This window comes from Tamandua tetradactyla, chromosome 1 (assembly GCF_023851605.1).
Source record: "Tamandua tetradactyla isolate mTamTet1 chromosome 1, mTamTet1.pri, whole genome shotgun sequence".
In the NCBI taxonomy this organism is placed as follows: domain Eukaryota; kingdom Metazoa; phylum Chordata; class Mammalia; order Pilosa; family Myrmecophagidae; genus Tamandua; species Tamandua tetradactyla.
The window spans coordinates 185,551,739-185,564,403 of record NC_135327.1 but is presented as its reverse complement, the minus strand read 5'-3'; the positions used below and the strand labels follow the sequence as shown (position 1 = coordinate 185,564,403).

The 12,665-nt window shown below is 40.0% G+C and overlaps 1 protein-coding gene across 1 annotated transcript; it reads left to right on the top strand.

The window, feature by feature from the left end:
- Positions 1–1,659: 1,659 nt before the first annotated feature.
- On the top strand, positions 1,660–10,727 carry CLEC5A (C-type lectin domain containing 5A). The gene is made up of 7 exons (XM_077164490.1): positions 1,660–1,799; positions 2,312–2,410; positions 3,222–3,281; positions 4,814–4,873; positions 5,195–5,340; positions 8,510–8,616; positions 9,888–10,727. The coding sequence occupies exons 2-7, from the start codon at positions 2,332–2,334 to the stop codon at positions 10,000–10,002; spliced, it is 567 nt and encodes a 188-aa protein (XP_077020605.1). The 5' UTR covers positions 1,660–1,799; positions 2,312–2,331; the 3' UTR covers positions 10,003–10,727.
- Positions 10,728–12,665: the final 1,938 nt, after the last annotated feature.

Sequence of the window (12,665 nt, the reverse complement as noted above, 5' to 3'; positions counted from 1 at the left end):
AGCTATTCCATACCCAGAAACACAGCCTGAGGATATCATTAAGATGTGTACAAAGATGCATATGTTTGGGTGTTCCTTGTGGCATTGGGTGTGTTAGGAAATATCTGGAATGATCCTTATCCAGGTCACTGGATAATGACCAATATTCCAGTGAGCATTATCTTGCTTATTTTATACAACATTCCTACGTAGCATTTGCTATTATTATCTCTAATTATGGATGAAGAAATGGAAGCTAAAAGGGATCAAATACTTGGGCCAGGGTTACACAGCTAGTGAATGGCAGAACCAGGAATTAAACCTTGGACTAACTAAAAAAGCTTTGCTCTTATCAACTATACTTTACTGAAAGAATCAAAGTTGTCCTATGATTGATAAATATTTCATAAATTTTATAACTGAATACTATGCAAACATCAACAATACATTACAGAAATTTATATTGACACATAAAGATATTTATGACATAATGTTAGAAAAAAAGGATTACAGAATATACACACATTTTTTGAAATAATGAACCATTATTTATTGATGTATCTCTATCTTTTACCTACTCACTTATCTAGAAAAATATTGCCAGAGATGTTAACAGTGACTGTAGCTAAGTGAATGGACCTATGGAAAATTTTATTTTCTTATTTTTTCTTGTCAATATTTTCTATTCAATTTTTTTTAGCATATGTAGCTTGGAAACTACCAAATTTAATGTGCAGTCAAAACTCCGAAACAAGACTGAAGTCTTATTTATCATAGTATTTTCAGCCCCACCTGACCCCCACAATCAAGCACTGATTGACCCCTATGATCAAGGAATACATGGCCTTGAGGCACTAAGATAGTCAAACTCCTCACTTTGTATATGGTCTGGAAGGGTGGTGGGGGTAGGGGTGTAGGGGCAGCGACTCCTCCATTGTGACCAAGCCCGGGGCTTTTTGCCTGCACAGAATGCCAGCTCCACCTTCTCCTTTCGCCAGCCTGTCCTGCCCCAGACAAAGACCAGCCAGGAGATGGTGAAGCCCTTCCGCTCTGCCAGGAACCCCTCTCTCTGCCTCCTCCTCCAGGTCCCAGGCTCTGGCTCCAGGCTCTACGGAAAAAGCCTGGCCCAGGTTCAGTGGGGCTCACCCTCTGCTTCCCTCTGCTGGGTCAGTTGTTTCCCCTGGAAGCTTGCAGGGCTTCTCTCACCCCTGTCCAGGTGCCTGCAAAGCTGTTGAAACCAGAGAGAGGAGTCCATGATAAAGGGGATGGACAGAGCCGGATGACTGTGAATGGAGCAAATGGTACACCCCAGGGCCCATACACTAAAATCAGGGTTTTCAACTGGATTTTATTTTTGACATAATTTCAGACTTTATCTTGCAATAGTACAAAGAATTTCCAGATACCCTTTACCTAGACTTCCATTTTTTAACATTTTACTACATTTGCTTTACTACTATATTCCAAAGGGAATCAAAGATAGAGAAAGGATGAGTCAGTGTCTACGTGTTTCATTTTCCAAATTCTCCTAAAAAGGATCCCCTGGATTAGAACCCCCCTGGCAGGAACCTTCCTCTTGCTGAAAATGTAGATTCCCTTCCCCTCTTTACCCCACCCACTTCCTTTGCCAAGAAGACAGAACAGGAAGAAGCGTTTGCCCTGGGATGCTGCCAAGACAGAGAGACGGTCAAGGAGGAAGGACGTTGCCTGAGCAGAAGGAGCGTATTCTCAGGAGAAGGGATTCTGCCCACCACACCAAGCGTAAGGCCACAGGGAAGACCTCCATCAGTAAGCCTACCCAGTCCTGAGGGACAGAACAGGTGAGTATATCTGTCCTTTCTGCACAGATGGTTGTTTCTTCTCAACTTTAAGATCTTCAAGGATACCTGTCCTGCCTGTCAAAGACCCCTGATAGATTCTTGAAAACTGAGATGGGACTTCTGATGGCTGAAGTCAGTATGGCCAAGACTTCAAATGAAGGCCTAGGGAGCAAGGTTCATTTCAAGGTCCAGCATTCTCAAGCACAGGAGATTATTTATTTCATTAGAAAGAGTTTAGGAGGCCACAAAGGGGCATGGAGCTGAAGCTTAGAGTTAAGGGTGGGAGGTAAGGGGATGTGAAGGAAAGGAAGTATGCCAAGTTTAAAGGCATAAACCAGCACAAGACCTTATCTATGTTCTCATCATGTGCTGGGTCTACTCCTTGTACCTTTCAATGGCTTACCTACCTCCCAAGCCCCTCTGGGGAGTTTTGAGAATGAGGATGGGATATGTCCTGGTGAAAAGAAGACATGTCCCCAAATTCTGATGGTGCTGTGCTCTGATCCTTGTAGGTTCTTTCACCTCCTTCATCATGAACTGGCACATGATAATCTCTGGTCTCATTGTTGTGGTGCTTAAAATTGTTGGCATGACCTTTTTTCTACTCTATTGTGAGTATTTGAGCAATCTCTCACTCTAGCCCCCAAATGGTCTCGTTCTTTGACTCTTCTCTCAGAAGAGTAAAGGTTAGATACCCAAGTCTGTTCACATGAGGGGTCCCTGACACAGCCCAAGGACTGACAATGTCCTTCTCACTTTCCAACATCCAGAATAAGCCAGGTTCCTTGGTCTACTTTAGAGATATAGAACTGACCAGTGTCTGAAGGTTGGAGCCTCACACAGAGCTTTCTATAAGAGAACTAGTTGGGTAATCTGAACCAGAGTATTTATCAGCAGTTATTATTGTTGCTAAAATTTAAAAATACTGCTTATTTGAGCTGGTAATAAGTTTGTGGTAACAATTACCTTACATATAAGGTAACGATATCTAACAAAGGGAGAAATTTCTTTCTATGTACATAGAAATTAATCCATCCAAATGCTTAGAAAAGAAGGTCACATGTCAAAGCATTTACTGTAATTGAAGCAAGTGTAGAGTCTTCTCCAACCCTAGAAGCCAGTGGAGAAAATAAATGAGGAAGGAAACGTGCTTAGGAGTTAACAGTTGGGTAAAGAGAATCTTGCATATTACCCAATCTGAAGGTGCAATTCCCATCACTTCAGAAAACAGGAAAGAAATATGAATAAGTGAATATATTAAATATATACACACAAAATATAATCTCCAGTCACCTAAATAAAAAAGCTCACTACTTCACATCAATACTCATGGTAGTCTTGAAGCCTTTGCAGTGATGCTTGTTTATATTTTCATAATGCAGCCATCTTCATGGTTAAACCAACAGTTGCTTTTCTTTGCAGTGCCACAGATATTTGGCAAAAGTAATAGCAGCTTCACTCCCACAAGGAGCTATGGAACAGGTAACATACATGAGTCATCACCCCTCCACTCTCCATGATCCTATATACTGAATTCTTAGAAACTTTCTCAAGGCCTCCTTTTCCAGGAAATGTTTTTGTTCAAGTGGCCCATAAAGATCTTACTAATTCCTCCCTTTTGTAGATGTGGAAATAAAGGCTGGGTGAAATTTATGAGCTTCAATTTTTCACCTTGGTATGGGAATGATGTGTATGTAATCACTGTAATGTAATACGAAGTACTTTATAAACTCTGAAGTATTGTATTCCTATAGGGAATTTTTTGTAAAGAAGCCCACACAAACCAAGAGTGTATTAAGCACCATTTTGTATGTGTGTGCTAAGCACTATGCTATACCAACCACAGGAGAATAAAAACAGGAATAGTAACCATTCTCATCTTTCAGTTTCAAGGCATGATGCCAGAAGCTCTGGGGGGTGAAAAAAAATGACCCTATTAGACTCCACCTTTTCTTGAAGCCTTTCCTAAGACCTATGTCTCACTCCTATTACAATAGACTCTTAGGAGAAAGGTCATTTCTTACTCCTGTGTGTATTGCCCGAGGTATCAAGTCCTGTAAGCTAAATGGAAGAAATACTTACAAAGAATTTATTGGGTTCAGTTCAGTTATAATCCCAAAGAAGTTTCTCATGAAAACCAGTTTATAAACATATTTCAAAGAGTCTCTGAACTGGGGAGTGAAATAAAAAATGAATGCTAATTTGTATGTTTTATTAATATAATTTTAAGTAACTACTTTGATGTCTGGGTAAAGTTATCTTCATTCAGAGTGGGCAAATAACTGGGCCCCTGAGAAGAAGTCTGACCAGTGTTTGAAGCCATTGCAGCTGCCTGTGCAGAGTGCCAGTGCTCCCAGGGAAAATGAAGCCTCCTGGAGGCCAATAAATTTCCTCTATTTGCATTTTAAGAAATAAGTGGACCTTTGTATACCCATAGGAAATCTCTGGACTGTGCGCCTGCTTCCTTTTCTGTCAATACCTGCTGGTCCTAAAACCTTTTCCAGTTATCTACAATACTTAGGGCTGATAAGTAATGATAAGAGAAGAGTCCAACAACTGTCTGCCAGGAATATGAGCTTTCATATAGGAAATGGAAAGAACAGCAAAGTTCCTATCTGGAACCTGGAGCAGAAGTGTTGCAAGCAATTCTTTGGGAGTAACAATGCCAAAATCTATATATAAGAAAGGAACGAGAAGGTTTTGCTATGAAACTAAATTCCTCCACTACTCTTCCTTTCTCCTGTTCTATTTCTCAGCATTTTACACCTAACGCCACACCAAAAGAAATAGGGGTGCAAGTCATGACAGAAAATGGTAGTAGTTAGATGAAAGCTTCAAAGAAAGAAAATATGTGGAAAGTTTTAACAGTGTCCAGGAGCCTCTTGTTATCCCCACGGTCCAGAGATAGAATTTAATATTTCCCATAAATAGTCACAGGACCCTAACAGTCCCTGCTGCAATGTTTGTGTGTTCCATTTATCTTACAACTATCTTCAGATTTTCTTTTCTTTCAGTCCCGACGATGTTCAGGAGGAGTACCGTCAGCTTTAGTCCCACAAGCAGCTATGGTACAGGTAAAGTACATAGGTATAACATCCTCTTTGCCTTCTTGGTTCTTTTACACTAAAATCTTAGAGATTTTTTCACATTGCCTCCTTTCCCATGGAACTTTTTTTGCTCAAAAGAGCCATTAGGACTTTCTAATTCATTCCCTTCATGTTTTCAGCAGGAAAACTGATACTAGACTAGGTTAATTTCCAAGCCTCAGTTATTCTCCTGAATTGTGGATGATTTACATAGATGTAATTACTATAAAGAAACCCATGTCCCACTACCTTATGGCTGACTTTCAGGGTTTGCTTTCAAACCACTGATCTCGTACTCTCTTTTCTCAGGTCCTTCAGCCTGCACCAGAGGTTGGGATTTTCATCAAGGGAGATGCTTTTTCTTGTCCACCTCTGAATTATCTTTCAATCAAAGCAGGAACTTTTGCATAGAGGGAGGATCAACTTTGGCCATTGTCAACACTCCAGAGAAACTGGTAAGAGCTCCGGGATGGTGCAGTAAAGCCTACTTCTCCACAGGAGGAGATGCTGAGGCAATTTGAACCTAGAATTCCGAACCTAGAAGGTGGAAGACTCTTCTCAATAGTTGTGGGGTGTGTTCCTCAAACTCATCTCTTCTAGAGAACTCTATAATCTGTGTTCTTTCCAGTGGGCTTGTTTCCTGGGGATGGGCCTAGACATTTAAAGTGCAGGGACTGACCTAATAAGCTGATGTGTATAGAAGTCTAAAAACTATGACTGTCATACGTCATAGACGTGAGATGCTGATGCATCACCCAAGTTTGTTAAGTAAATGAAGGAAAGTACAAATTAACCGAATTAGGAATATGGGAAATAAAGGAGTAGTTTGTAGACTTGAGTTACAGTTTATTATAATGTTAAAAATAGCTAGCACTCTATAAAGAGCTTTATATTTGTCTCTTTCTATCTTCACAACGACTCTGAGGAGGTATTATTTATTAGCCACATTTTACATATTAGGAAACTAGAGCACATAAAAGTAATTTGACCAAGGTCATACAGATATTAAGTGACAGAACATGGAATTCACATCTTTCTAACTCCATCATGACCCATGCCCTTAACAAAATTTAGGGGGCTTCATAGATTTCCTTGGAAGCCTCATGGCTTCCAACTAGAGAGTTAAAGTTTAGAACCCTTATTTCAGACCATGAGTTAGCAATTTTTTTCTTCAAGGGCTGGATAGTATATATTTTAGCCTTTGTAGGCCATTAAGTCTCTGTTGCATCTACTAGATTCTGTTATTGTAGCTTGAAAGCAACCACAAATGATATGTAAACAAACCATGTAACAAAGAGACATGATTGTATTCCAATAAAACTTTATTTATAAAAACAGACTGATTTGGATCACTGGCCATAGTTTGCCAACACCTGTTTTAGACCACAATTTCTCTAAAGAGAAATGTATTTGTTTCAATATCACCAGCCTGGCCTAGCAAAATGCCTGGCACATAATAGACACTTTTAAAGATTAATTAAATGATTAATCCACTAACTAATAAAAAAGTAATGAATGAAAAGAGCTATTTCAGAGAAGGAGAATTTGGGGAAAGTAGGACGTAAGGCCTTAGGAGACAGGTGGAATAAAACTTAGAGACTTGTGCCAGTTTGAAAGTATTATGTACCCCAGAATGGCCATGTTTTAATCCTGATCCAATCTGATGGGAGCAACCATTTCTTTTCATCCTGATTCAGTAATGCATGTTGGGAACCCTTGATTAGATTATCTCCATGGAGATGTGACATGCCAATTGTGGGTGTGACCTTTGATTAAATGGAGATGTGACTCCACCCATTCCAGGTGAGTCTTGATTAGTTTACCTGAATCCTTCAAAAGAGGAAGCATTTTAGAGAGAGCCAGAAATGACAGAAGCTTCAGAGCCAACAGAACCCAGAGCTGACACAGATGCCAACACTTGTAAAACAGAGACAGAAATTTTTAGAGATGCATGGAGCCCAGCAGATGTGGCCATGAAACGTTAAGCAAGTCAGAACCTGGAGAGAGCCAAGAGAAGCCAAGAGATGAAAGCCAGCACTGGAGAAGCAGTGTGAGGAACCGCCACAAGAACAGCGGCTGAGAGCATTGGAAACCAGGAGCAAGGGAGCAGCAGAGGCCAGCCACATGACTTCCAAGCTAAAAGAGTTGTTCCAGCCCCATTGGCCATTCTTGAGTGAAGGTAACCTCTTGTTAGTGCTTTAATTTGGGCACTTTCACAATAATATAATATTGTGTTAGTTTGTAAGCTGATGGAATGCAGTGTACGAGAACAGGAACAGCTTTTATAAAGAGGAATTTAATAAGTTATAAGTTTACAGTTCTAAGCCTATAAAAATGTCCAAAGTGAGCCATCCAGGGAAAGATACCTTAATTCCGGGAAGGCTGGTAGGTCTGCAACACCTCTATCAGCTGGGAAGTCATATGGCTGGCATCTGCTGGTCCCGTGCTCCTGGGCTCCATTGCTTTTAGCTTCTGTTCCTGTGGGGATACCTCATTTTGCTTCTCTGAGACTAGCTTTCATCTCTTGCCTTCACACTCTCTCCAGGTTCTGGCTTGCTTGACATCTCATAACAACATCTCCTGGGTTCCAAGCATCTCTAAACATCCATGTCTCTGTTTTGCAAGTGTCTTTGCTCTGTCAGCTCTGCTCTGTCAGTTCTCCTCTTCAAAATGTTTCCTCCTTTAAAGGACTCCAGTCCTTTAAAATCAAGACCCACCTGGAATGGGCAGAGTCACATCTCCATCTAATCAGAAGATTCCACCCACAATGGGGCATGGCCCATTTCTGTGGAGATAATCTAATAAAAAAAATTCTGTCCTGCAGTGTTGGATTAGGATTAAAAGAAATGGCTGTCTCTACAAGATTGAATCAGGATTAAAACATGGCATTTCTGGGGTACATAATATTTTCAAACCAGCACAGATACCTACTTCTTATGGAAGGAATATGAAGAGGACAGGAAAGATTTCAGTAAATTCCTAGATTTCTGGCTTGGAGTATTTGTGATTCATTAATTTAATACAGAAACTAAGATGTCATTGACTAGTGTCAGTTTAGCAAATACAGAGTAAACACTTGATTATTTTGCTTTGGATTATCTGCTTTGGCAATGCACTTTTAAATCTCCCCGACATTTTTTGCTTGCTAAATTCTCAGAGAATATAAACATGTTTTATCATCACTTGATCTACCCTTATTTGGAAGGTTAAATTTCCGACAATGAAAGTAATCCAATGCAGAGAAGCATGCCAAATAAAATAAAGATGTATTTGAAATTACCTTGATTTGGATACTACAGTACACCTTCCCCTTCGTTGTCAAAGTGTGGTCCCTGGAGCACTGCAACAGCAACACCTGGGCATCTGTTAGGAATGTAAACTCTTGGTCCTTACCCCAAAATACTGAAGCAGAAGACCAGCAATCCCTGTTTTAACAAAGCATCTAGGTGATCCTGATGCTGTCTAGACTTTGAGAACTCTTTCTCCAGAGTTGGTGGTGAATACCAGTGATAGCCAATCCCAGGGTCCCCTCAGAATCAGATATAATATTGGACCTAATGACACAAGGGAGTCAGCAGAAAAGGACTCATTGAACTCTTTGTTTTTTTTTTTTTTAACTTCTAGAAGTTTCTCCAAAACATAGCTGGGGCTGAGAAATATTTTATTGGCTTAACATATCAGAGTGCAGAGAAACAGTGGCGATGGATCAACAACTCTGTGTTCAATGGCAAGTATGTGAACATTGCTCATTTCCCTGCAAATCTTGGTTTGCTCAAGAAACCAAACCTGAGATTCAGTGGGTTTGGCCTGCAATAGCACAAAGGCTATGACTTGGTTATTTTTTTCAATTTATCTTCTTTCTTGCAACCCAGCTATCTCCAGAGACATATTTTTTATAAACTTTTATTATGAAAAAAAACAAATAGTCATAGAGAGAAGAGTATTCATATAATTAAGTATTTTGTTCAAATCAGGACCCAAACAAATCCACACACAGCATTTCATTATCATATCTCATAAGCCTCTTTTAAAACTCAGGCATCACATGTTATTACTAAGTCCCTACAAGTTTACCTAGATGTGTTTTTTTCCTAAAAAAAAAAGTTATAAGCAATGAATTTTTAACTCCGAATTCCTGTTTCCTATGAATTTTTCCATGAAGGTAAGCATTGGTGGAGAACAAAACATTCCCAATGTACATATGAAAATGCTGAGTTAGAGGATGTCAGTTTCCCAGCAAATAACTAGACTTCTCCAAAGATGGGGGAATTAGTATTCATCCCATGTCTACTGAATGCCAGGCACGGTGCTAACCACTTTATCTATGTTATTTCCTGAAGTAATCATATTGATGATCTTTTTAAAGCCTTTTATTAATCTTCGTTAGCAGATGGTTAAACTGAGTGCCACTGAGGCTTAGAAATGTGTTGAATCTTACAAAACTGGGAATTGGTGGAACCACAATTTTATACTATATCCACTTGATTCCAAAACTCATGGCCTCTCCCTGAAACCACACTCTTTCCAGTCAGATTGAAAGGGGCTGAGTGATAGACAGAGATGCGAGAAGGCCAAGATTACCTTCATCAAGTTTTTCCTAAAGCTTTTTGGTGCCTTGGAAAGGAGGAAAAATCTCTTCCCTCCTCCTTTCTGTTCTCCTGCTATAAACATAGTTGATAGAGTACTAAAAGATTATTTCTGGGAGCAAAAGGACAGTTCATGAAATGCTTTTGACCAAACACAAGAGTGAGTTCAATCCAAAACTGTGAATCTATAAAAGCTCTCAGGAAAGCTTACAGGAAAAGGTCAGTTGAGAGCTGGATATGAGGATCGCAGACGGGAGAAAACGTTGGAAAAGAAGATCTCATTGAGAGGGGGTGCGTGCAGATGTAGTCAGCCTGCCACCCTCCCTGCACGTGCCTATGAGACTCTCACTCTGGAAACAGGGAAGCGGGAGGCTGAAATGATAAGCCTTAACCACATCTTCTCTTCCCATTTTTAGTGTTACCAATCTGGGCAAGCCTTTCAACTGTGCGACCATAGGCCTCACAGATACATTCGATGCTGCATCGTGTGACGTCAACTATCGCTGGATCTGTGAGAAGAATGCCAAATGATCCCAGCTTTCTGTGTTCTCTGACAAGAACAACAAATATACTCAAAGAGACAGAAAGAGAGAATACTAACAATTGGGATCAGTCCAGGAGATACAGAATATCAAGTCACTGTATCAGTTATCCACAGATTACCTGCAGAGTTCCCTAATGAACCTCTGGGGTAATACACCACCCGCTCCACAAATACACTTCACATCCCCACAACTGAGACAATCTCTGCTTTCTGAGCCAGCAATTCCCAAAGACCCATTTCCTGGGATAGTCCCTGTTTGGATGCATGTGGGTCATCGAACCAATTAGTTCTTTCTTCATCTGTTCACAAGTAAGAGGTCCTTGTCTATTTGGGGAGATGGGTTTCTGGATTCTGCTTTGTAAGACTGATGCTAGCCATTTCTCAGGAGCCAGGGTCAGTTTTATGGAGACAAATCACCTGGTAGAGAGACGAGATCTGTTTCTTTAAAATTTAGCCCTTCTGTCTCATCAACAGGGTTTAGCCTATTATCAGGGTTTATTTTGTTCTCAGAGAACATAGCCATTTTACCATGGAGAAACTGTAGACAGAAAATGTGAAGATCAGAGAGTAGCATCTGTTCCCAAGATACCCCCATTCACATAGGCTTCCTGGGTGGACAGCAGATGCTCTCTCCACACTGAACTGAGAATAGGTCTGGGGAATGGCTCCTGGAGCTGAACTGTGATCAGAGCATTGCTTACAGCAGAATAGGAATCTGCCCTTTGAAGATGACCAAGGTCACTAAGCAAAATGGATCTCTGTTATTCAGTAAAGCTCTGAACAAACACTCCCAATGAAAAATTGTCTTGGTCCTGGACTGAATCTCCATTATAGCATATATAATTATTTTGACACCGGAATTTGAGATTCCACTGACTCTGCATGTTTTGGTTGCCTGACATTATTTGTTGAGTATATTTTAAGAATTTGGGGAAGACTGCTGGGTCCCAAAGATCACAAGATACTCCTCCGTTCAGTGCGAGAGAGATTTTGCTAGCAGTTACATCCTACTGGCCCAGAGGTCCCCCAGCCTTTCACTGCTTGGCAGTGACTAGTCCAGCTAACCAACGAGTAGAAAAAGAAGAGCACAGCTTAAGAAACATTGGATGGGGCAAGGAGTGGACATATAGTGGAAACGGAGGGACAAATGAGGGAGTAAACAAGGAGTTCAGCTGGTCATACTAGAAGAAAAGCAGAAAAGAGATAAAGTCTTGCTGCATCCTGGTAGTTCTCTGCACTCACAACCTAACATCAGGTACATACCCTCTCCAGTATATATATGAGGAGAAATGAGATATCTAGTGAGTTTTGAGTAAAGAGAATTACCATTTGGAAAGACTGTATAAAACTAATAAGAAGTGGGCCACGGTGGCTCAGCAGGCAAGAATGCTTGCCTGCCATGCCCGAGGACCCAGGTTCGATTCCCGGTGCTTGCCCATGTAAAAAAAAAAAGAAAAGAAAAGAAAACTAATAAGAAGTGGAGGACCAGAACTCGACAGTGGGATGGAACCATACCTGGTTGGGCTAGTGCCCTTCAGAGTCAGAACATTGTAGAGAGACGACTGGACTTACTCCCGTGTGTTGACATGTGAACCAGCAAAATTAAATTCAAAATAAATGTTTGTGTGGTTTCATTTGCTGCCTGACACAGAAAAAAAGAAAAAAAGCTAATGAGAATTATGGTCACCTAAATAAAGCATTTACTGTTTATGTCAACAACATACCACAATAATGCTTATGGCTATAATTACTTGTATGTCAGACTAAATTTTAAGTTTTATTTTTTATTACAATACAAATCTATGCTCCTGTGTTTCTAGGTTTCATGGATTTTAGTTCATTAAGATGGCCATTTATAATTTTTAAAATTTACATTAAATATTAAATACATTAGATAATAGAACTTGCATGAATAATGTTAACAAAAATAATTCTGTGCTTTGGGGTGAGATGGATATTGGAATTATATTAGTACCCTGCGGAGATATATGTTTTCTGATGAGCTTAGCAAAGCTAAGCATAGGAGAGCTTATCAAAGCATATGTGTGCTGCATAAGAGGAGGAAGGAAAGGATGAGTCTGTGATAGAGAGAAGAATTTTAACCAATTGTAAGCCCCAGAATTCGAACAACAGAAAGGAAACTGCAAAACTCACTCCTGTTTTGCAAAGGTAAAACTCTAGTTACCACACTTCCTATTTTATAGCAAAGTAATTGTAAAACTTTTGTAGTTAAGAAATGCAAATGTTTTAGACATAAGTGATTCCACCAAGATAAGGGAATACTTGGCTCAACATTTAAAAGAAGCTCAGTGGCCTGAGATGGTGTGGTAGTATGCAGGGAATATGTCTCCTTTGGTTCAAATTCATTAGTAGGGGGTTGCTGGATCCTGACAAAGGTAGGCTAATGTGGCCTTTATTAGGCAGTAGTGGTATGTTTTTTTAAAAAACATGAGATTTTAGTAAGCCATCAGGTTTGAATTCCGACTCCATTCAGATTTCTTACCTTTCCCATGCCTTAGATTTGTTTACCTGTAAAATGGAGTGGTATTACCTGCTTTACAAAGTTAATGAAATAAGATCATTTTTATGTTCTTTAATGGCAATAAAGGAGAGGGGGAACATTTTGTGGAAGATTTGAAGTTAGGATCAT